At 37.0% G+C, this 25432-nt stretch overlaps 1 protein-coding gene across 2 annotated transcripts in view; it reads right to left on the bottom strand.

The window, feature by feature from the left end:
• LOC309484733 (phospholipid-transporting ATPase ABCA1) overlaps positions 1-25432 on the bottom strand; it is a 320137-nt gene that overhangs the window by 25403 nt on the left and 269302 nt on the right. For both annotated transcript variants that reach the window (XM_082151085.1, XM_082151084.1), the window contains exons 38-46: positions 25022-25137; positions 24788-24932; positions 18378-18501; positions 18163-18292; positions 16463-16583; positions 14388-14450; positions 13846-13952; positions 11411-11552; positions 4584-4718 (exon numbers count right to left, since the gene is read on the bottom strand). In XM_082151085.1, the coding sequence (XP_082007211.1) occupies positions 4584-4718; positions 11411-11552; positions 13846-13952; positions 14388-14450; positions 16463-16583; positions 18163-18292; positions 18378-18501; positions 24788-24932; positions 25022-25137 (1083 nt within the window). The remainder of the gene's footprint in view (positions 1-4583; positions 4719-11410; positions 11553-13845; positions 13953-14387; positions 14451-16462; positions 16584-18162; positions 18293-18377; positions 18502-24787; positions 24933-25021; positions 25138-25432) is intronic.

The raw sequence follows: 25432 nt of genomic DNA, 5'->3' as shown, positions 1-25432 counted from the left end.
ACTTGTTACATCATACGAAGAATGGCATCTTTGCTCTCTGTTTATTCCAAGGTAGTGTTGTCAAAAGTACCGACTTCGGTACCAAGTCGGTACTGAAATTAAAAAAATGTGACGCTTTGAGCGCTGTTGAGCGGAATCGTAAACACCTCTGATTGCCCATTGTACTCACGCGCTCATCGAATATGTCTGTGATTGGCTACAATGATCAGCGCTTCAAATACATGTTGTAAATATACATTAATGACGCTCATCACCGAGTGCTTACACAGATACACACGGGCACATTTGAAAACAGGCATCTATCAGCGGACCGGTTTGCTGATAGACGTCTGCTTGTGCTTTCAAACGCTCCCGCTCCCGTTTTTTAAAACACTTTCAAACACTTCTGTGTGCTCTCAAATGCTCCCGTGCGTTGATCATTTGTAGCCAATCACAGACATATCCGATGAGCGCATCAACACATTGGCCAATCAGAGGTGTTTATGATTCCGCTCAACAGCGCTCAAAGCGTCACATTTAAAAAATTTCAGTACCGAGTTGGTACAGAAGTCTGTACTTTTGACAAAACTATTCCAAGTTTTACTGTAGTCAGCCGGATCCGGGCCGTATCCAGATCAGATGGAGGACCTGCGCCTAGACATGACCACAACGCATCCATGAGTGTAGTGGTGTAATGTAACGAAGTAATAATACTTTGTTACAGTACTTAATTTTTTGGGGGGGAGAATCTGTGTTTTACTTGAGTTTTTATATTACTTTCAACTTTCACTTTTACTCCACTACATTTCTTAAATACAATTTATACTTTTACTCCAATACATTTCCCCAAATCATATTCGTTACTTACTACAAAATAAAGTAGGAAGAACACAGACTGCAAGCAAGCATGTTCCGTGTGTGCTACTGCTTTCAAACGCCTGTGGCGTGCAAGGGTTTCTATTTCCAACACGTTTTTGTAGCGTTGAGGATTGTAGCCAATCACAGGCATCTCTGTTGAAAGCAATGGCCAATCAGAGGTGTTTACTGTAGGTAAGTCAGAATCCACTATGAACAAGGTTTTTGTTTAACGCAAGTTCATTGGGTGCTTTCTACACAATCTTAAATCCTCTCATTATAACACCAAAGCGTAGGCATGATGTAAATAAGAGATTCGTTGTGCAGTGTGTAGCTAGATTCATTGATTATAACAAGGAATTTTCGCATGATTGAGTAAGCTCTTTGCTCACTTTCTGTATATAAATAGGCTAAATCTATAATTCATTCACAAATTGAAGAAAAGTTTTGGTTGTCAACGTCCACGTATACTGCAAAGTCTCAGGAGTGAGTGACAAACACATTTAATTATGCGAGTGAATCCGTTAAATTGTTCCACTTGTTCCGCTCAACGGTTAGAGAATACCCAAAATGCACTGTGAGGGTCGTGTCGAATGAATTCCATAGACAGTATATAAACTGGACACAGCGACCCCATTGGATTCAACGGAGACAAGTGAAGTCAATTAGAAGCACTAACTTCCTGATGGTCGAGCGTACTGCGCAGACTCAAACTGAGCTTGACGACGTAGATGTGACGTGAGCAACCCGTCTATCTACTAGTAGCTGTGCCGAGAGAAATCTGAATCATTCCCTTCCGAAACTTGCAGAGACGGAGAGTGTGAGTAGGAGGTGTCCATGAGCTAGAAGCAGGAGAAACTTTTGACAAGTATTCTGATTAATTACTTTGTCATTTTGCCTCCACGTCCCCCCGATTGCGCGCGAGCTTCTCCTCCTGTCCATATGGTAATTCTCTACTGTGCGACAGAGAGTCGCGTGGTTATGACGCAATCGTTAGCCTATTTTTACAAAAACTGCTCCTACGGGGTCATAACGTAAGATACAAGGTAATGGAGCCTTTTATACATTTTCGTGTTTCTTTAGAAATAAATAATGGACAAATGGAGTCTTTAAACGCCTCAGATGTAAAGTTATTCGCTGTCAAAGTGACGCCAAAATGAATGGGAGTCAATGGGATGCTAACAGCAGGTGATGGTCAGCTAGCCAATGGCGGCGCCCGGGGAAACTTCAAAATAATATGAAACCCTGCCCCCCTGATGAATTCCCACGTCTCGCCAGAAGAAGGCGCCTGCAGCTGAATCATCCATCCACCCATTTTCCAAACCTCTGGTCCAATGTGAGTACAGCATAATATCATACAGGTATAAATTCCTTTTTACTTGATCATTAAATTGTGTGATCAAGGTTTATGTACTGTACATGCAAATTTCCATGACAGAGTTCAAGTGGGTGGGGGGTGGGTGGGGTGGGGGGGGGGTGGGTGGGGTGGGGGGGGGGGGGACTTGCCTGTCCCGTGGATTACTCTTATGCCTCTGACCCCTGCCTGTTTCGTTTTGTTTTGTTTGTTTATTTGTTTGGACTGTCTTCCTGTGCTTGACCCTCTGCTTGTTGGATTACGATTCTGGATAACCCCTTTAATAAAAGCTGCATTTGGATCCTCTACCCTCGTGTCTCAGAGCGGTTCGTAACATTACCGACCCTAAATTTTTTGAATGGCAGTGTATCTACTTTGTTATACTCCCATGTTAGTCTGTAAGTTTCTGAGTCAGCCTGTTTTCTGACTGCGAGTCAGATTCCGATTCTGAATCTCTTACCTGCTTTATTGATTTGTGTTGGAGGCTTTACCCCTTTGAACCGATCTGTCTGAATACTTCTGTTTGATTTCGGTCTCTGTGGCTCAGACTGAGTTTTCTTTTTGGGATTTTCACTTTCAAATAAATCTCATCTCACTGTCTTCCCATATTTTTCAAGTCATGCCAAGCTCCTAAATATATTTTTGGGTAGAAATTAAAAAATCTTTATCCAATAAATCCTAAAATATTTTATCAGGTAGAAATTGTGAAAAAATATATATTTAAAAATCCTTCTTCAGTAAATCACAAACAAATGGAAAAATATTTTCAAATTCTTTTTGGGGGTAAAAAATGTGAGAATATTTGAATATTATTGTAATATTAAGGGAACTTGGAGTCAAAAAGGATGAGAAGCAGAGTATTAAAGCCATATCCCCCAGTGGCCCAAGGTTGGTTGAGATTGGTCAGTACTGGGATGGGAGACTTCCTGGAAAAACCAGGTTGCTGCTGGAAGAGTTGTTAGTGAGGTCAGCAGGGGTGCTCACCCTGTGGTCTGTGTGGGTCCTAATGCCCCAGTAAAGTGACGGGGACACTATACTGTAACAACAACCGTCCTTCAAATGAGACGTTAAACAGAGGTCTTGACTCTCTGTGGTCAATAAAAATTCCATGGCACTTCTCGTAAAGAGTAGTAGTGTAACCCTGGTGCTTGGGTCAAATTCCTTGCACTTGCCCAGATCAATCATGGTCTCCAAATAAACTCCATCCACTGAATTGGCTTGATCACTCTCTCTCCTTTCCACCTAGCTGGTGTGTGGTGAGCGCATTGGTGCAATTGTGGCTGCCATCATCCAAGTGGATGTCACACACTGGTGGTGGTTGAGGAGTAGGGTAGTAATGATATTCAAACCAAACCATAAAACCGCCCAGCCCTAGCCCAATGTTGAGGTTGACCTCACTTTACCTTACGTCACAAAACAAATTTTACTTCCTTGACATTTGATTAAATAGTAATTGGGGTGTAACAGTACACGTATTAGTAATTGGGGCGTAACAGTACACGTATTCGTCCCGCAAATTTTAATGTGTCTTTCAGTGTCCACAGCTTGGTAGTCAGTTAAATATATGCACTATATTAGCCTATATATATTCATTTTATTTTACTTAACCTGTTAGTGATGTTTTGTTTATTTAATGCATGTTTAAAATATCTGTCATGAAAATGACAGCCAGTGTGTAAATTATTATATTTCAACAACGAATTGGAGAAAAAAAACATATAATTAAATGTATAAGTTAGTTAATGCAAAAACTGCCTTATGTGTACTTAATTTAGGATAACAGTTTGGGCTCCCTATATATTTTACAGCATTGGCAGAGATAATATTTTTTATCATTAAGAAACTTTAAATTATAACTGAATTAATTTAAAGAAAGAGACACAATTTTTTCATTAAACCACTGTTTAATAATAAAAAAGAAATTTTATGTTTAGTTTTCTCTCCCCTGCTGTACCAAACCATACTGAACCGTGACGTCAAAACCGAACCGGCAGTTTTGTATACCATTACACCCCTATTGAGGAGAGACCCCCGATATGATTGTGAAGCACTTTGGGTGTACAGTAGTACATAAGAAAAGCGTTATATAAATGTATAAAAAATATAAAAAGTATTGTGTATCCGTTGGCACTACGATACTGTATTCAATTCTGTAGATACTGTACATTTACACAGATTCACAATAAAAAAAATAGAAAGATTGAACACAAGAACACATCCAAGCTTCCATTGTGCTTCTATTGTAGCTTGTGCTGGATGTGTGTATTTGAGCGCAGACAGAAATAAAGACACGTTTATCGACTTGCTCAGATGAATCGGTGCTGATTGTCTGAATGTTGATGGGACGGTGAAGTGATCTGGAGTGCCAGGTGTGTGTGTGATGAGTGTGTCTTACCAGGAAGACCAGAGGAGGGCAGCCAATCAGAGCCATGGCAGTGGAGAGTTTGCGCTTGTTGCCACCGCTGTACGTTCCTGCAGATTTCTCTGAGTATTTCACAAGGCCGAGCTTCTGAACACCCCACTCAGCCACCTTGAAAGACAGAAAGAGAGAGAATATCACTGCATATACATCAATTCAAATAAACATCCACCCATTCAACACTAAAACTCAGATGAAACTATTGATTTAAAACCCCAAATAACATAAAATAAAATAAAACCAACATATGGCAATATGACACGATACTGATACAACGTTAACGATGTACGAAACGAAACGAAAGAACCAATTGCTGAAACCAACTAAAACTATAATGAAATTCAAGGAATTGTTTTATATATTATATCTTTTTTCTCGCAATTGTGACTTCATTTCTGAGAATTGCAAGAATTGCAAGCTATAAACTCACAATTGTGAGATATAAACTTGCATTTCTTACTTTTTTTTTTCTTGCATTTGCTACTCAATTTCTCGGTAACACTTTATAATAAGTATACAGTAATAAAGTACTTGCAAATCATTTGGAAACTATTAATTTATAGTTAATTCAAGGTTTACATAGTTTCTACATTGTTAATATATTAAAGGTGGGATCAGTAGTTTTTGAAGAACACTTTTGAAAACTGTGTTTGGACCAACTACCAAAACACACTTGTAACCAATCAGCAGTAAGGGGCGTGTCTACTAATGATGGGGAGGAGAGAGCGCTCAGTGCACACAGCTCAGACATTATGGTGCGTTCAAGTCCTTCTGGGAAGTTCGTACTTAAGAGGTGGGAAGTTGTGTTTACAACGGCAGGTGCATTCAAGTCACTTTCGTCCGAGTAAAATGGCGGTCTACTTTTTCTTAATTAATTACACAAAAATACAGCAAGGTTCTTAAACTCTAGTTCTAGAAAATGAAGAACAAAGATTTGCATAAGGTGTGCTTTGCTTTTTTATGTTTTTAGTTAATTTATGAAGCCACTGCAAACTTTATCGTTACATATTACATTGTTATTTTATAATGCTATCATACTCTGTGCAGGCAATTAGCTTACTGCGCTATACTTAGAAAAGCCTGACAATATCACAGCTAAATACCTTTAAGTATTGTGGTATTCTGCCATGTTTCTCAATGACACGCCCCCAACTCGTAAAGATCGGGGCTTAAAGAAAATCCCGAGATCCGCACTCGTATTTACGACATTGTGGTGGCATTCAACTCGTAAATACGATCTATACGAGATGACTTGAACGCACCATTAGCCGAATGACTACAGAAAGAGAGATGGCCGATAAAAAACAAAAGAAGAAAATGTCTGTGGATCTTAAAATTAAAAAGAAGGCCTACAACCAGGCAAGAGGTAGAACTTGTGTTAATATCCGAGAAGCTTCCCAGCGCTGGAGAGATCTCAAGGAGTGGAAAGGCCTAACATCGGACGCCGAGTTTACTTTATTTCTTCTTGATAGGCGAGCAAGTTAACATTGTTTCGTTTTGTTTCACAGAACTAATACATGCTGGCCATTGCTTGAATATGCTCGTGTGGCATCTTTTCTTGTTTTTTTCATTTGCGATATTATTGTCGTTCGATTCAGCTATGAAAAACACACATATAAGCCTGGAGCGTTTAAACCACGTCCACTGTCTGTTTCAAGCGTCGGCTCCCAAAGTGTGTTTGAAAAGTAAGATAATATACTTCTGATGTTTATTTCTTTGGTTCCTCACTTAGTGATCGATATGATATAACCCCCTAATCTTGTTATAGTTGTGATATATTCGTTACTATGACTGTCGTACTCGTGCTATCGAGTTGATCATAACTTAGTTGAGCGTCGTCTTCCACGTGAAACGGAGCTGAACCATTGACGCGTTAAAACACACATTACTACTAAAACACATTAGACATGGATTACCAGAGTAACAGATTACTTTCACTTACCCTCGGCCTGATCCCACCTTTAATAGGCTATACAAAAATAGTGAGTTTATCGTCACTGTAATTAATACAATTATTATTGTTTAATTAGCTCATAATATGTAAAGATTTAGAGTTAGATCATGTTTTTTTATGCTTTATTAACAATTTAAGCATAAATAGTTCTCCTGTTAGACTAGGAAAAATCTGAAAATATAATTAAGTGCTTTAAACCAATCTTTATTGGACTTTAATTGCATTAGTATTAAGTGTTCCTTAAGTATTTAGCCTGGTCTAAAACAGTTTCTGGCCAATTATAATAATGAATGAATAGTCAAAGTCTTCTCCCATTATTGTTTCAATTGCAACCGTTAATGCTTCGCCAAAAAGGTATTTTTCGGGCAGGCCCTAAAAACATGAAAATTATTAGCCATTGAGGTTCATTGCCTCCAAACAAAAGACTCTGTGTGTCTGTGTTTAGTGCTGTTAATTTAGGAGTTGTATAGAATCATACAAAATTCTTCCAGTTTGTATTATTTGCCTGTGTCACACATAAATCTGTCCAGTCTTCCTCTGTTATTTGAGATTCAGACTCCTTCCCCCATTTTTGTTTAATGTATTTTGACGGATGGTTCTTTGGCCTCGTTTACACTGCAGGTCTTGATGCCCAATTCTGATTTGTTGCCTATATCCGATTTTTTAGACCGTCCGTTTACACGTTCTTTCAATTGTGACCCATATCCAATTTATGTGTTTACACTTGCCATACTATCTGAAACATCATGCATGCTTAAAGGGGGTTCTCGCACAGATGGACAAACGCGAAATATGCTTGATGCTAGCTTTGCGATATAGCCTATGCGAAGTTCGCCAAACATCACTATGATTTTGAGGCGGAGGAGGACGAAAAGGGCCATCATCATTGCACATATAGGCTACTTCAGTTATTGTGTGCGAGAGAGTTCTCAGGACTGGTGGGAGCATATTGTGGCGGGCTTTTAGCAAGCCAACCTTTCATATGTTGTGTCAACGTTTGTCCACATTCCTCTCCTACGACGACACGACGTTTCGTTGGGCCATCCATCCCTTTGCAAATGCGCGTCGAGATTGCTCTCGTCATTAAACTGCAGAGATAGCCTAATGCTTCAGAAAATCCGATCTGCCTGTTTACATGACGCATTGGAACATATCGGATTTATTTCCACATATGAATGAGGCCTGAAACCGATCTCGAAATATCCAAATGCATGCGTTTTTTTCCTGTTTACACGGTCATAGAACACATCCGATCTGTGTCGGAAAAAAAAATCGGAATTGGGTCACATTTCACTGACAGCGTAAACGAGGCCTTAGAGGCTTGTATACATCCATATAAACTTGAAACCAGCTTTGTGTTATCTTCTAATATATATGCATTTGAAAATAATGTAACCAAATTATAATCTTCTGTCAATTTACTTTAAACTTTTTTTCTTTTCTTTTTTAAATAATCAAATTTGCAGGAATCTATAAAAATCCTGCTTTTCTTGTCCACATGTCTCTAAAATTACCTGATGACTCTAGTTTTCCTTTGGAGATGATTGAACAGTAAAATGTAATGCCTCTCCAAACCTGCTGTTTTAATCTTTAGTCTAGCATAGCAGGTTCAAAACCTGGGTCAAAAGCTATCCAACATAATACTCAAGTTTGGTATACACCAGCATACTAAATGTTTCAACTGTGCGGTATAATAATAATCCTAAAGACATGGTAGAGCTCTATCTTTCTTCTCTTTCGCCAATGGCAATGTCTTAAACCGTATCCTAGGTCTTCTGCTATTCCAGACAAACCTTGAAATCGATATATACAATTAAAGCAGCATATTTGTTTTTTGGGGTCTAAATATTTTGTATCATTCAGACGTATAATATTCTGTGCCCAGTGCCTTATTTGCTTTCAACTTTGATATAGCACTATTTAATTCTTCTATCATTATTTCAGCCACCAGTGCTTTATTCTGTTGTTCCCCTATTGATGGCAATAGCAATGAGAATAAGGTATACCCCTGAGTGGTTATTACAGTTTTTGATTTTTGATCTGAATTATAATTCTTGATAGAATGGCATGCTGAATAAAAAGTGTTTTTCCCCTGGGGTGAAATTCTCTCCATATATCAATATACCCAATTATTTAAATGGTTCTTTGAACCATTTTGGCATTTGAATTCTTCTTTTTGGAAGGATTAGACATATCCAGTCTTAAAGGTGCAATTGGTGATCTGGGAAATGCAAACTTTAGCCTGCTAGCATTGAAAGCATACGATCCCACCCTCCCTGCAAATCGCCGTCCAAAGCCATGCCTCCTCCAAAACACATGAACGTGCACAGACCAGAAGCGAGACGACTAGAGACAACGCTATTGGATAACATCATGTGTTATTCACATGATGTTATACAGTGAGAGGAGAAACAGAAGCACTTGCTTGCATACATAAGTATGTGATTGTGAACAGTTCAGACTACAGTTCAGAAGTTGACCTGTTGACAAAGGAAAGAATGTACTTCTTCAGGTCTTTTGCATCATCTGCCACAATCTCGTAGATTTGGGTACCATTTTCGAAAAACATTCAATTCAATTTAGCTGGATTTGGTGTTTGTAACCGAATCTTGGTTTTGAGCTCCTTACGTGATATTAAAAGCCAAGCTCCGATTTTATAATCCTCGTCACAAAGTCCAGTAGGGTGCTTCTCTTGGATCCCTCCCGGACCTCCGGGTTGTTCCATCTTGAGCGAGCTTCTAGGTCGGTTGACCGTTTGTAAAGCCTCACTTGCCACTACGTTTTATTCCTCGATATCGGCTATGCGCTGTTCTGCTTTCATCATTTGGGCGTTAGTAGTTTGCATGTCGCTTGAAAAGTCTTTCAATTTATGGTTAATTTCTTCTCTAAACTCATTCACTTCTGCTACTTCCGCTTGTCATCATGAAGAGAGAGACAAAATTCACCCATATCACTTTAAAAATCCACTCTGAGCACTCGGATCTCATCTCAAATGGCCTGTATATCAGAGTTAGCATTGCTTGTGCATATGTTGTAGTCTTTGACAAAAAATATGATTTTCTCAGCGTTTTGTTCAAAATGTTGCATTTTTTTATGAGACTTACCCAAATTTAAGTGTTGATAAAAAAGAATGCATAAAGCTAGAATATTTTTTTTGTTGTTGTGTCTTTGTTTTGTTTAAAAGCAGAGGCTTTGTTCTTTCTTTTGATATATTGCACGTTCAGATATTCATACAATAAAAATATTCTGGGGGCCATGAAACTTTTGTAAAAACGATCAAAAATACTGGCAGTGGCTGGCAACTTAAAAAATATATAAATAAAGGGGAAAGAGTTAAATATGTTGCATAAGTACTATTTGCAATAACACGAACATTAAGGAAATAATAGGCCTATTAGGCAATTTGAAATCTTTTTTCTTTTTTTTTCTTTTTTTTTTTACAATTTATTATTATTTAATATTAGGCTTTTTTCTTTCTTTTTTTAAGTTGGTAGACAGAGCCAGCTTTTTTGATTATTTTCACAACATTTTCATGGCCCCAGACTATTTTGTAGTATGAATATCTGAACATGCAATATATAAAACGTACGAACAGTCTCAGCATAAAAAAAATAAAAAAAAATAAAAACTTCCTTCATGCATTATTTTTTTTATCAACACTTGTATGTGGGTGTTTCATAAAACAAGCAACATTTTGAACAAAAAACTGATCAGATTCAGAATGATGATCAAAACATAGATGGAACAAATTGCTTATCAACACCCCCAAAGCCTGTATAGTCCTACACCTCTTCATGGGTTCAACAGTTCATTCAGTTATGTTAGGTTGATTTATATGCTCTTTAATGTTTGATGATCATGTTATTTTACATGTGCAGAAGCAATGCTTGTTTCTGCTTCTTCTGAAGTTTGCGCAGAGATAGCTTTTTTTTTTTTCTCAAAATCTTTCAAGGCTTTTACCTTGGAACCTATTTCATGGTTTGCGTTCTCGAGCCACCAGGCACTGCTTTGTGCAAATGAGCGGCCGGAGCGCATTAAGGGTTTTCTGTTAGAAAAGTTTTGTGTTAGCGGCCCCTAAGTTAATAACTAATGATCGTTGCGACAGAAGTGAATCAATCAAAACTAACTTTAGCTTATATATAAGCTATATACAATAACTTTATAATAGAGCTGCTGTAAAGCCAAAACTATCTCTGTTACTTTAATTTCCTATTATCACTGTAAAGCTGCTTTGAAACAATCTTGTTAACAGCGCTATATAAATGAAGGTGACTTGACTGAATGAGCTACACCAGCCACTTCTGTCCCGTGTCTGCTGCTTCTGTTCTGAAACTTCAGGCGCTGCGATTCTGCAGCTGTTTACTGCCTGTCTAGAATGTGCAGAAACAAGTGGAATGATATAAACGCTGATACGGGTGTAATATCGCACTCCTGGAAGGCCCCAATCAGATTCGATGACCAGAACAAATTTTTAGTTTTAGAAATATGTATAATCTAATAAAAATAGTATTGTATAATAATATTTTAAAATGATGTTATATATATAAATCTATAATCGATGTTATAAATCTAAAAATAAATATTAATATAATTCAATATAATATATTGAAAATGAAAAACACAATAACCTTGGTGTGTGTGATGTTGCACAAGCCAACCAGTTGTAATGGATCAAAGACTTGTGAGACCACAGACACACACACTTTGATGGTTTTGTTGCTGAAAGGTCTACAGAATGAACCAAACACACACACAGAAGAGGGAGAGAGAGAGAGATTCCATGGACAGAGAGTGAATTTTAGATACAAAGACTAAGGGTCTACAAAACAAAGACCGCAGGCTCTGTTACCATGGAAACCTCCTTTTCCGGAACCCCTCGGAGTCGAGCGTAGAACTCCAGGTGTTCTCTTCCCGTCAAAAGGTCATCTATCGCGTCAAACTGCGGACAGTAACCCATATTCTGCTGCACCAACTGCATTTCAGTGCGGATGCTGAAAAGTTAAACAAGAAATCACTCTTAACTCCTTAGCAACTGCATAACACCACGTTTTAGCTGGAAACAAGCAGTGTTATTTTAGTATCATTGAGATACTATTACACTTTTTTATTTATTTTTATTTTATTTTTTGTAATTTTGTTGTTGTCATTTAATTAGTTTTTCTTTAAATGTATATAGTTTTTATACATTGGTTTATACATGGTTATTTTAGTACATCAAGTTAAACTACATTAGAAATGTCGCTTTGGCAACTAACTAAAATCATCTTTTACAAAATAACGTTGATTTTGTAAAAGAGGTCCTATTATGCTTTTTTACATGTTCGACTTTCTTTAGTCTGCAATGTTGCTGTTTGAGCATGATAAAGGTCTGCAAAGATCACAAAGAGCACAAAGTCACTCCAAAGGTGTTATTCTCTATATCAGTAAGCACTGTTTCTGAACTCCCTTTAAACGCCTCGATAGTAGTCTTGAGTTTTCTTCCAGGAACGCACACATCACAATATTCCTCATTTAAATAATTCCCACCCAAGGTAGACGCAAAATAAAGGGGTAAGACCTGGTTGAGTTGCGTTAATAGTGTGTTGAAACTTACGGTCATGGTAAGGTACGTGGGTTAGTTGGGGGGTAACGAATTACAAGTAACAATTACTTTTTTAAAGTAACACATTATTTTAAGTTTTTAAAGTTTTTCTTTCTCCTATTTATTTACCTCTACTGTACAGGGGTTAATTTGCATTTCCTAATTCATCACTTCACTTTTGGCATGAAAGGACCTTTGTCCTATGTATATACCTATGTATATAACCTTTACATTTGCCAAAATTAGACCCTTTTTATTTGTTACGCATTACTTTCTATAAAAAAAAAAAGGCAATTAGTTACTTTTTTAGGGGGTAACACATTATTTTAACTTTTCCCAACACTGAAGGGGGGTAACATTTCCCAAACACGCTCGAAGCGGTTGAGCAATCACAACACACTGGTCCAGCCAATCAATTAGAGCACATTGTGTTTTTCGGAAGGAGGGGCTTCATAGAGACATGAACTAAATAGAGTGGTGCAGGTATGACATCACTTTGTAGGCCAACCGGCAGTTAGCATTACGCTGGTTCCCTTAACAAAAATCCAATAGGATTTTCCCTTAAGCTTTTGGATTATCGCTAAAAACAAGCTCTATGATCAACAAAAGTTTATGACACTTGCACGTTTTGTCCTTCAAGATAATTATCACAGATGAACACAACTTTTATGAATTTTGAAGCCTAAATGCAGTCGCCAGAAGTAAAAAGCTAAAGGTAGGCTATAAATGAACTACACCGTGGTCCTATGACTTCAACGTCACCATCACTAACAGCATAACGATGCTGTAAAAGCGGACTGAGTTTACCTTTTCGGCGTGATGATGTTTAATCTCCCCGACAGCCTCTGTAGTCCCATTTAGCCACTTGTTAGCAATCACCTTTTTCAAAACACGTAACAGCTTAAAAAAATCACGAGTGGGGTAAAGATGTATTTTATGAATAAAACGTGAAAGTGTCTTGAGCTTGTGTTCACTGCCTAATTTCAGTAATTTAACCAAAACCCCATTCAAAAACCCATTGACTTCAGGACGATGGAACCGGAAGTGCAAAAATGCTAACTAGCTTCCGTGTTGTGACCTACAAAGTGATGTCATACCTGCACCACTCTATAAAGTGTTACTGGCAGACTGGGAAAAAAGAGGTGCTGGAACAATGTAAAATTTGCGATAAATATTTTGAACATTCAAGCATGAAAACCTTTTCTAGTAAACTCTAAAACCAAAATCAAGACTTTAAAAAAGGGCATAATAGGTCTCCTTTTAGGTTACCCAGCTTACTGTGGGAAATGAATGATAAAAAAATAAAAAAATAAAAATTCCCTTTAATTTATGGGAAATATAATTGATCAAAACCAACATTTGGCAAACTAGATAGACTCAACTGAGTGAAGTCAATTTGGCCTATATTTGCAACCCTGCTACCCATTCTGATGTATTTCTTTGATTTTGATTATTTTATGTTAAATTTATATAAAGCTCACCAAAAAATTATTAGAAAATAAAACAACTCATACACAGTAATATTTAGTTCGACCTCCCGAGGTTGACAATGAATATTTGAAGATCAAGCACCTGTTTTCCCCCGACCAATTATGCATAGTAAATTTACTGAACTTTAGTGTTTTTTTACCCTCTTTAGTAAGACTTAAGTACAGCTTTATACTTAATTGTATAATTACTTCTATTGCTTTCATACAGTGTACCTGTGTCCGTTTACGAAGGCATCTCCTGCTGTCGGGCTGATGTCTCCAGTCAGCATTTTAAAAGTTGTAGTTTTACCTGCACCATTTATCCCCAACAAACCAAAACACTGCAAACCAAACACACACAATGATTTAGTGACAAATGCATTAAGAGAAAAAAACAGTACCTCAACGACCCGATGAGAAACACAATTTTCAAGCCAGTGTTGACATATTTAACAACACTTAGTAGCTTTCAAAGAGTATCACAGCAATGAGTCAATGTTTGTTTCTTGCTAATAATAGAGGGTGGCAGGTGGTATCAGGGGAAAAAGACAGTTATAAAATATTATAAAATGTCATTATTTATTTTTATTGCTGCCAAAAATTAAATGCATATCTGCAAAAAGTAATTCCATGGGGTCTTTAGAGGCTGAAGTTACTTAAAGACCTTTGGCATTATACTCTTATTAAAAAATAATGAAATTCGTTTAGACACTTTCTTCTTATTAGTGCTTAAAATAAGTTTCCATTTTATATGAGTGTGTGTCATTGTCATTTACCTCTGCAGCAGGAACACCCACACAGACTTTATCCACGGCTGGAGTGAGCTTCACACGGTACATCTGAAGAAAATAATAATAAAAATAATAAAAATCACTTGTTTAGAGCTTTATTTTTTTGTTAACACTTTATTTTGATGTTCCACTTTAGACATTCTACTAACTAGAAGTAACTTTATATCTACATGTCAACTTATTCTACTAACCCGAACCCAGACATCTAACAGTCTACTAAAATTCTAATGAGAGTTAGTTGACATATATTTGCAAAGTTGCATAGTTAGTAGAATGTCTAAAGTGGACTGTCGAAATAAAGTGTAACACATTTTTTGTTTGTTTTGTAAATATAAAACTGTTTTCTGTGTGGAAAACATTATGTGATCCTCTAAGAACTAGTGCTGGGCAACGATTAATCGCATCCAAAATAAAACTTTGTGTTTACCTAATATATGTGTGTGTACTGTGTATAATAAGTTTATATATATAAATACACACACATGCATGTATATTTAAGAAATATTTGCATATATACTCTGTATATATTTATACATCATTTATATTATATATAAATATACATATTTTATATATAAATTACAAATTTTTCTTAAATATATATATGCATGTGTGTGTATTTATATATACAAAATAATTATACACAGTACACACACATATATTATGTAAACACAAACTTTTATTTTGGATGCGATTAATCGTTGCCCAGCACTACTAAGAACATATTAACCCTGTAAAATCTGACATATGAAATAATAGATTAGTAGTAGATTATTATAGATTATCAAATCTCTGTAGCTTTAAAACATATAATGCAATGCAATACAAAGATGATTGAGAGATTAACAAATAAACGTTCCTCAAAAGCCTGATGGATCATATTTGACAAACATTTGAACATGATATATATGGATAATCAAGTAAATCTAAACAGCTTCCAGTAAATGTTCATCTTGAAATATTACTAACAATATAAAAGTTATTCTGTGAATAGCATCTGTCCATCATCACAGAAAATAATTTCAATTTAAAGTGCAGCGATGCAGTCCATAAAAAGGGTTGTTTGAGCTGTACTAGAGCTGTCTGAATGTTGAGAACTGTACATTCTCCTAGAATATCTTTCAGGAATATTCAATATGAGGACTCAGTCGGTCTGAGATGTCTGGGAAAGAAGTGGTGAGGATCTCCTACATTAACACCTGTCCACACTCAGCCGCAGACTCATGAAGAACGGCGCGTGATTCATGTCACACAAACAGTGTCTCTTGAGTAGAGACAGCTGCTCTCTGCCAGTCTAGCTCAGCGCTGAGAGACATCTGATTACAGAACAGGACCAATCAAACTCTCACTCTTAATCACTGGACACTCCTGTGCACATCTGTACACTCGCACGCCTGGAACCACGAGCCTCTGCCCTGAATAAGTCTATCCTTGTGAAACAAGAAGCATTACTTTTTACAGAAATAATATACTTTAAAAGAATATACTTAGGAGTAAACTGAATGTAATGTTTTCAGACACCTAACTGCATGTTAATTGTAATTAAATGAAAATGTGCAATAGTTTAATTTGATATCAAATGCAATAAGCAGAAGTTTAGAGTGTTTTGACCCACTAAATTAGGACTAAAGTACATCTTTATATGTAATTTCATAATTGCTTCTATTTACAGGCTTTGAATTATGGTTAAAGTGTACTGCCGAATATACTGACAAGCATTTATGGTAAACTAAACTTTACTTTAATGTCATTTCTAATGAAACTCATTTTTAAAAGAGTAAGCACAAAAAAAAAAACTGGCGTTTCTTCTGAGCCTTTTTGATTATTAAATAATCAAGTGGGGAAAAACGGTATTGATCAGAATAACCCTGCTGTGGAAAAAATTTTTGTTAAATTGTTCAAAACTGTTTTAGCTCATTTAGCTGGTATCAACTGTTCACCCGACTTTTCACAACTGTCCACAACTATGGCACTTTTCAAGGTATGAAGCTGGTAATTCATCATCCCTGAATGAATGTAATGAAACACTGCACCTCACTGATGCCACAGGAATAAGGAAATACCTTAGTAAGGTCACATATTTGGAGCAGGTCATTCTGAGCTCCACCCTGGTGCACACGTTCACGCTCCCGAGCCACATCTTCATCCTCTCCTCCTGATGATGTAGGCAGTGACTTTATCGACCTGTGTGTAAAGATGTGTGAATTTCACTGCAGATCAGACATCATGATTATGTGTGTGTATATTTTAGAGCTGCACGATTACTCGTTAAAAGACCGCGATCTCGATTCAAACACCCACTCGACCTTAATCCTAAATGACAGCTATTCGCCTGTGTCTATTAAACCTTTGACAAAATTACTCCGGAACATTCAAATCTGTGTTTGACCTAGAGAGAGAGCAGTTGTCATGTATTGGTATAGGCTTCACAAACAGTCACAACCCACACAGAATCATTATTTCTGTGTTACAAATATTCAAATAATCACAGCAGTACTGGGATAAAAGCTTATAGTTCGTAAATAAACATTGATGTCTATGGTAGTGACCAAAGTACAGAAAAGCACCTTTTGAAAGTAACTTGGCGCTTCTAGTAACAATTGTATAAATTACATCATCACGCCACTGGGTGGCGACAAGTGACCTAAAACATTTTTTTTGTCATTGAATCATTCATTTAAGAGACTTGTTTCAAAAATGCTGATTCATCAAGTAAAGAAAAAAGTATGAGTAAGGGCCTGTCCACACGGAGACGCGTTTCGCTGTATACGTATACATTTTTTATCGTATTGGCGTTTCGTCCACACGGATCCGGCGTTTTCGGACACTGAAACCGCTATTTTTTGAAACCGGGTCCCAAGGTGGATAAATCTGAAAACGCCGCCCTTGCGTTTTCGTGTGTACGGCCAATCCGTACATTTTGTGAAAAGATGATGTCATCACACCAAGTGTCAACTAGTCAGACACCGTCAAGTCACAGCAACTACATTTATGGTTTTTCATATTGTTCAACAAAGTTCTTGTTTAAAAAAGAAAAAAGAAAAGAAAAAAAGAAGCTACTGTGCCTAATATTATTGTTGTATACAGCGCGCAAGGTTTAGGTTTATGCTCATGCTTTAAGTCTTCTTCTCCGTTTTTAGTGTATGTCTGTGGCAGAATTACAGCGCCACATACTGGTCTGGCATGTATACTACATCGTTTTGAGTCGGTTTCAGTGGTTTCGTGTGTACGCAGATATTTCTTGAGACGACGCCGTGTTTACGGAATTTTTTTTTGGAACGGGGAAAAAAAATATCGGATAGGGAAAGCTCTGGCTTCGTGTGGATGTCACTGAATCATTCATTCAAACGTTTATTTTTTTTAAACAATTAATTCAAATTAATGAAACATTTTAATAAGACTGCAGTAATTAACAATTTGTCAGAACCTTTTGTCAGAACTGTTATTTTGTTTAGTTGTATATATACACACACACACACACACACACACACACACACATATATATATATATATGTAGATAGATAGATATGAAGTACAATTAATTACAATGATATAATTGTTTTCTATTTAAATATATTTTAAAATGTACAAGTACATGTTGTTCATATATTTGTATAATGACACTGTAAAAAGGGCACCATAAAAGAAGGTGTAATTGAGAAAATGTTCATTATTCCAACCTTTTGACTAGTACTGTAGGTGCCAACCGATTTTTCTTTAGGTGTGAGATTTTTAAACGTGTAAAGAAGTGTGTTTTCCTTACCTTGGTTTGCAGAAGAACTTGTACTGTATGAGAAGGGTCAGGCCGAACATAACTGCCCCCTGAATGGTCATGGCAAACAGATTCTTGCCCACCAAGTTCCAGTTGAGAGGATTTTCAAAGCGGTCTTCACCTGAAAACAGAGAACTCACTTACTTTACCACAAATATCAGCTTTCAACACTGAACTACAAGCTTCCGCATGCGTCAATGTCTTACCCAGGTTTTTGTAGAGGGTGGCCATTGCCTGGTTTTTGGCCATGTCCATCAGGCCTCTTCCCAAACAGAAATGAGGAAACACCAGCAGAGCCTGCTTCACTATGTCATTGATGCGAGTTATATTCTGGACATAAAAACAGATGAGACAGAGAACGGCAATGTTAGATTGGAAACACATGATCCTTCAAAATGAGTGAATTTACATGCACATTGTTTCACTGATTGTGTCATATGGATGTTTATATAGTTATTTTCTGATCTTTTAATTGATAATGACTTCTCATTATGCACATACCAGTGTTATTTTAGTATTTTTTTAAATATATATTTTAGAATATTTATTAACATTTTGAATTATCTTTTATTTTAGTTTTAAGTTATTTTGTGCTTAGTCATTTTTAATATTTGTTTTTAGCTTTATATTTTATTTTATGGTTTAGTTTTTAGTAATTTTTGTACTTTAGCCCAAACTTCAGCTCTAACATTTTTAAGTCTAAGTTTTTCATGTAATATTTATATTTAATTTTATTTAAATTATTACAATTTTTTTTTAAAGCCTTAGTGTTAGTTAACAATAACAATTGTTAGGAAAAGAGCAACATTCCTGTTCTGTTGAACTTCTCCTTTTGGTTTTCACATAAGAGCATACGGGTTTAGAAGTGATTAAATTATGACAGAATATTTATTTTTGGGAAACTATATTCCATTAAATGTTTTTTTTCTTTTTTTGTATAAGGTCATAACTATTTGAAGCAAACCCTGACACACCTAGATTTTGCTTTGCATTATACAGTGGGTACGGAAAGTATTCAGACCCCCTTAAATTTTTCACTCTTTGTTATATTGCAGCCATTTACAAAAATCATTTAAGTTATTTTTTTTCCTCATTATTGTACACACAGCACCCCATATTGACAGAAAAACACAGAATTGTTGACATTTTTGCACATTTATTAAAAAAGAAAAACTGAAATATCACATGGTCCCAAGTATTCAGACCCTTTGCTGTGACACTCATATATTTAACTCAGGTGCTGTCCATTTCTTCTGATCATCCTTGAGATGGTTCTACACCTTCATTTGAGTCCAGCTGTGTTTGATTATACTGATTGGACTTGATTAGGAAAGCCACACACCTGTCTATATGAGACCTTACAGCTCACAGTGCATGTCAGAGCAAATGAGAATCATGAGGTCAAAGGAACTGCCTGAAGAGCTCAGAGACAGAATTGTGGCAAGGCACAGATCTGGCCAAGGTTACAAAAAAAATTCTGCTGCACTTAAGGTTCCTAAGAGCACAGTGGCCTCCATAATCCTTAAATGGAAGACGTTTGGGATGACCAGAACCCTTCCTAGAGCTGGCCGTCCGGCAAAAACTGAGCTATCGGGAGAGAAGAGCCTTGGTGAGAGAGGTAAAGAAGAACCCAAAGATCACTGTGGCTGAGCTCCAGAGATGCAGTCGGGAGATGGGAGAAAGTTGTAGTAAGTCAACCATCACTGCAGCCATCCACCAGTCGGGGCTTTATGGCAGAGTGGCCCGACAGAAGCCTCTCCTCAGTGCAAGACACATGAAAGCACACCTGAAAGACTCCAAGATGGTGATAAATAAGATTCTCTGGTCTGATGAGACCAAGATAGAACTTTTTGGCCTTAATTCTAAGCGGTATGTGTGGAGAAAACCAGGCACTGCTCATCACCTGTCCAATACAGTCTCAACAGTGAAGCACGGTGGTGGCAGCATCATGCTGTGGGGGTGTTTTTCAGATGCAGGGACATGACGACTGGTTGCAATCGAGGGAAAGATGAATGCGGCCAAGTACAGGGATATCCTGGACGAAAACCTTCTCCAGAGTGCTCTGGACCTCAGACTGGGCCGAAGGTTCACCTTCCAACAAGACAATGACCCTAAGCACACAGCTAAAATAACGAAGGAGTGGCTTCACAACAACTCCGTGACTGTTCTTGAATGGCCCAGCCAGAGCCCTGACTTAAACCGAATTGAGCATCTCTGGAGAGACCTGAAAATGGCTGTCCACCAACGTTTACCATCCAACCTGACAGAACTGGAGAGGATCTGCAAGGAGGAATGGCAGAGGATACCCAAATCCAGGTGTGAAAAACTTGTTGCATCTTTCCCAAAAAGACTCATGGCTGTATTAGATCAAAAGGGTGCTTCTACTAAATACTGAGCAAAGGGTCTGAATACTTAGGACCATGTGATATTTCAGTTTTTCTTTTTTAATAAATGTGCAAAAATGTCAACAATTCTGTGTTTTTCTGTCAATATGGGTTGCTGTGTGTACAATAATGAGGAAAAAAATGAACTTAAATGATTTTAGCAAATGGCTGCAATATAGCAAAGAGTGAAAAATTTAAGGGGGTCTGAATACTTTCCGTACCCACTGTAGGGCCTATATAATAAGTCTAAATGTGAAAAATATGTCAAAAGAACATTCATTTTATCATTCTATGTGGAGTCTATCATTATATTTTATACCATGGGCTGTTTAAATACTCGATTCTGATTGGCTGGAAGGTGTGCAGTAAAACCCTTTAATGCACAGGTAGTTCCAGTCAGTTTGATTACAGTTACAGTTCGAAATGAATCCGCTACTATAAACATTGGTAACCATAGTAACACAGTTACACTTGCAAGCAGAGTGAGAGACTCATATGAAAACGTTTATTTAGGTAGGCTAAATGGATGATTTTTGCATATCGTTTAATTTGTATGGTGAATATGGCAATTTTGAGAAATGGGCCCAGGCACAAGACGAAAAAGAAGACTTGTTGAATGACAAAAAGCGGCACAAAGAATTAACAATAAATAAATGACATTAGTTCAAATAAAGATTGCCTTGTCACTGTCAGTGTTGCCTGTCATTCATAAATAATTTTAATAAATCCATTAAAGAATCATTAAGTTAGCTATATGCTTAAGCAACGAGGGGACTGTAGCTGCTAGACTTTAAAGAGACGCACACAGGTAACGCTAACTCGCGCACGCATCTCTCTCTCTCTCGCTCGCTCTGTTCCTTCTCTTTCAGTTCTCTGTCTCTCTCTTTTAATAATGAATTTAAATAAATGTGATGATTCATTCAAATAAAAGCAATCCGATGGCTCTACTTTATTTAAAGTGGACGGAGTGCTAGAACTAACGAGCCGTAACTTAAGAAAATAACCGTCATTTTTACACGTCTGTTAAAAAATTACACTGTGAACATCAGTTACAGCTTTAACTTGGCAAATAACCAAGGAATTTTAATGCACTTCGTAAAGGCAACCACCCTCCGCTTCGCGTCGGGCGGTTCTTCGCCTCTACGTCGTGCATTAAAATCCTTTAATGCATGGCTAGCTGTGGATTATCCCTTACTTATACTACAGGGCCGTTGAATGCTTGAATCTGATTGGTTGACGAACGTTCTAAGGTGTGCATTATTTTCAGGGAAACGCACGGCTAAAGTAGTTCCAGGCAGGTCTTGACCGCATTACAGTTCCATATCACTTCGCGTAGTCAACTGTAATAACGGAAAGTAGGATACAATTCATAACAAGAAAAAGCATTTCGCCCCGTGCGCTTGATCTGCAATTTTCAATGTCTAGCTTTACAATCAATAGAAACATGCAGTTTAATTTTAATAAATAAAGTATATAGTCCTATCTATAATCAATAGAAAATTAAACTGAATATATAGGCTAAATAAATGGATAGTCCTGCAGCACGGATTTTTATTGCAGATAATATAACAAATAAATAATTATTGATAGGCCTACTTGTTAAAAGGGCTTTGTGTTTTTCATTTATAGTCTACTGTCATCTGTCAATAATGGAAAAAAAATGAACGAATTGAATTAATAAATAAATAATAATATTGACGCACATGCTTTTCTGTCTCATTATTGCAACATCTCTCTCTAATAACTGCATTAATAACTGCATAATGAATGTAACTTGATACTTATGACTGATCATGTCCAAACGCGTGTTCAGCGCGTTCAGTCTGTGTTCAAAGTCGGTGTTTAAAATCTTCTGCAGTCGATGAAAACAGTCAGAGAATGTGTCAGCTAGTCGTGTGTCCCCAGCATTAGTCTGCTATCAGCGGCTCAAACCTCCGTTACTAACTCTAAAATGACGTTTTGGAATTAGCAACGGAGGCATGGGATTAGATGCGTAAGAAATTAGTCCTTCATACAAGAGCATTTTAATGACAAAAACTTTACAAACGTCTTGAAATACATAATCTGAACAATGTTTCGAGGTGTGGTAACTGTAGTATAAGCGGAATAATTGACTTCAGGCCGTTGAATTATTAGAAAAATAATGCACACCCGAGGTGTAACGGCCACTCCGCTTCGCGTCGTGACCGCATTACCACCTCGGGTGTGCATTATTTTTCTAATAATTCAACGGCCTGTCGTCAATTATTCCTTACATATACATTTGAACCGAATACAAATGTCTACCCACAATTTTTTAAAACAAAACAAAAAATTACCCAATACCAACGAATAAGAAAATGATCAATACTTCCGGCTCGCACCTCTGAAATGTCATTTGTTTTGTATAATTTTGAAATGCATAATGTCAACAAGTAATGACAACATTGTTTTGTGGTGACAAAACGAGTGATTAGAAAAAGACAGAAGAAAAACAGAACGTTTCACACCCCAAAAAGTTTTGCTTTGTTTCAAAGTGAAGACATGGCTCAAAATAAAGTGTTTCGAGCGGCTCCGTCCACAGAAAACACTTTCCAGGTGCTCTGAGTTTGGATCGCTTATAAAACTAACCACCTTCCTTTTATTTTCACATTTTAATCCACTTAGTGATTGGAAAAGTTGTAGCATTTGACCAGCTATGTAATGATAAGCGTATTAAAAACTGTCTACTGGGCAGTTGGGTCCTTCGGAATTCACCAAAAAAGAAAGCTTGCGGGTTTATAGGCGAGCTATGCCACATACAGTATTACTGCATTAAATAATTTAAATATTGTTCAAATATACATACTGTGTGAATGAAGTGAAACTGTATCCTCAATCTCAAGCTAAAATCTAAAGTTGATGAAACATCGTTCTGATGATAGTCAAGCCGTCTTCAGCAGCGTGCGATTCATCAAACACACTCTCACACAGCTGAAGAAATCATGCAACAGTTTTCTTGCCAACTACTGTACGAGCCTCATGCTCATTCATCATCACAAACACCAGAGATGGTGAAATCACACAGGATTTACACTGACCCATATTCTCTAAGACACACGTGTCATACACACACAAACGTGTTTAAAGTTCAGCTTTAAAATATCTGAGTGCCTTAATTCTGCTCCATTCAACAAACTAACTGGGGCATCTAGTCAATGGATTCACCAATTTATGGCTTAAATCTTTGAAATACAGCAGTTTAGAGCAGCTAACAGGACTAAACAGCAAATCTTATTGTCGTCTTTACAAGGGTTCATGAAGATGGCTGCACTATTAGTTTAACTAATTATTAGCACACTTATTTATTATTTAGTACAATTTAAAAGTTATATTTTAATTGGACAAAAACCGTAAATCGATCTAAGCATTAGTCTGACTAAAATATTTGCACATTTTGTTTTTGCAAAATCAGACTAACAGCCCTGGATAATTTGATTAATTCAATTCAATTCACATTTATGATTACAGCTTGACTTCATCCAGCATTTACCCAAGCAAACAAAAAACATTTTCACAATGTTATATTTTGGTTGCAATTAGGTAATGTTGCAGTTCAACATCTTAAAACTGTTTAAGAAACCACATCTAAAACGTTATAACCAAAATAATGTTTTAGAAACTTTGTTAAAAAAACACACCATTCTGGTATGCTATTAAATAGTCAAAAAAACAAATTTCATGTGTATTTATTACGAAACCAAAACCAGACCAAATGGCAACTTTTGTGAAATGTTAAAATACCGTAATCTGTACATTGGATAAACTGGTATAACAATATTAGCGTCCACACCACCAAATTTAATGTTTATTGTAATCACACGCTACCGTTACTTTAAAGTCGAAAAGACATTAACACTGTCGTCTCACATCAAGAAGGTGATCCGTGACTCAATCTACAATAGGATCTGAACCAAAAGTTGTGATACGTTGCACCCCTAGTTATCAATATAGTCATTGTTCTTGGTGTGAACAGATCCTAAGCATCAGGGTGGGCTGAAAGAAAGCTTTGTATGTCACAGATGATAAGAATGACACACTCTTCAGAAGAAATAATATACTCATCATGCTCATATGGCACACCTTATGCCTCAAGAAGAAACTGTCAAATTGTCAGTAAATAAAATAAATAACTCGAAATAACAGACACAATGTCTGTTTTTCACTGCAGGCTTTAAGTAAATTGTGTGTGTGAGTGTGTGTTGGAGTCTCACCGGGTCATCAAAGAGCTCCATGACGAATGTGGCTACGCTGCCGTTGATGCCGATGAAGAGGTTGACGCAGGTCAGAACCACATACGCTGTGCTGGGAACGCTGAACAGGAAGGAGGCGGGATACATCATCGGAGTGATGGACCACCTGTGAGACAAAAACACATAATGCAAACACTCACAAACACATTTAAACTCCAGGCGAAGAAAAAACAAACAACCACCACACACACTCACCCGTAAAGCAACAACAGCAGTATGAGTGCAGGCAGGTTGGGTGGAGAGACGTAAGATTTTTGTTGGAAACACAGGAAGATGACGATGACGATGATACACGGGACGACATAATTACACTGAAACACAACAGAATCAAACGTTATACTTAAAGACACCCGAGAACAATAACAACAAAAGAAATACAATAGATTAAATGTGTTAAGCTTAACTTTTGTTTGCTTAACAATTGATAAAAAAATCCTAATTTAAATAAATATATGCACTGCACATTTCAGAGAAAGTGCTACACCGTGTTCATTTACACACTGCTTCACATGAAATGCTGCTTCACATGAACTCCATATCTGCAAGTGCTGTGAGTTCATCACTTATAACGTGCATTTGAAAACGCAACATGATAAATATTACACC

This window comes from Leuciscus leuciscus (genome assembly GCF_965113295.1).
Source record: "Leuciscus leuciscus genome assembly, chromosome: 2".
NCBI lineage: Eukaryota > Metazoa > Chordata > Actinopteri > Cypriniformes > Leuciscidae > Leuciscus > Leuciscus leuciscus.
Note: the sequence above shows the minus strand (reverse complement) of the source record. Positions and strands in the feature narration are given on the sequence as shown.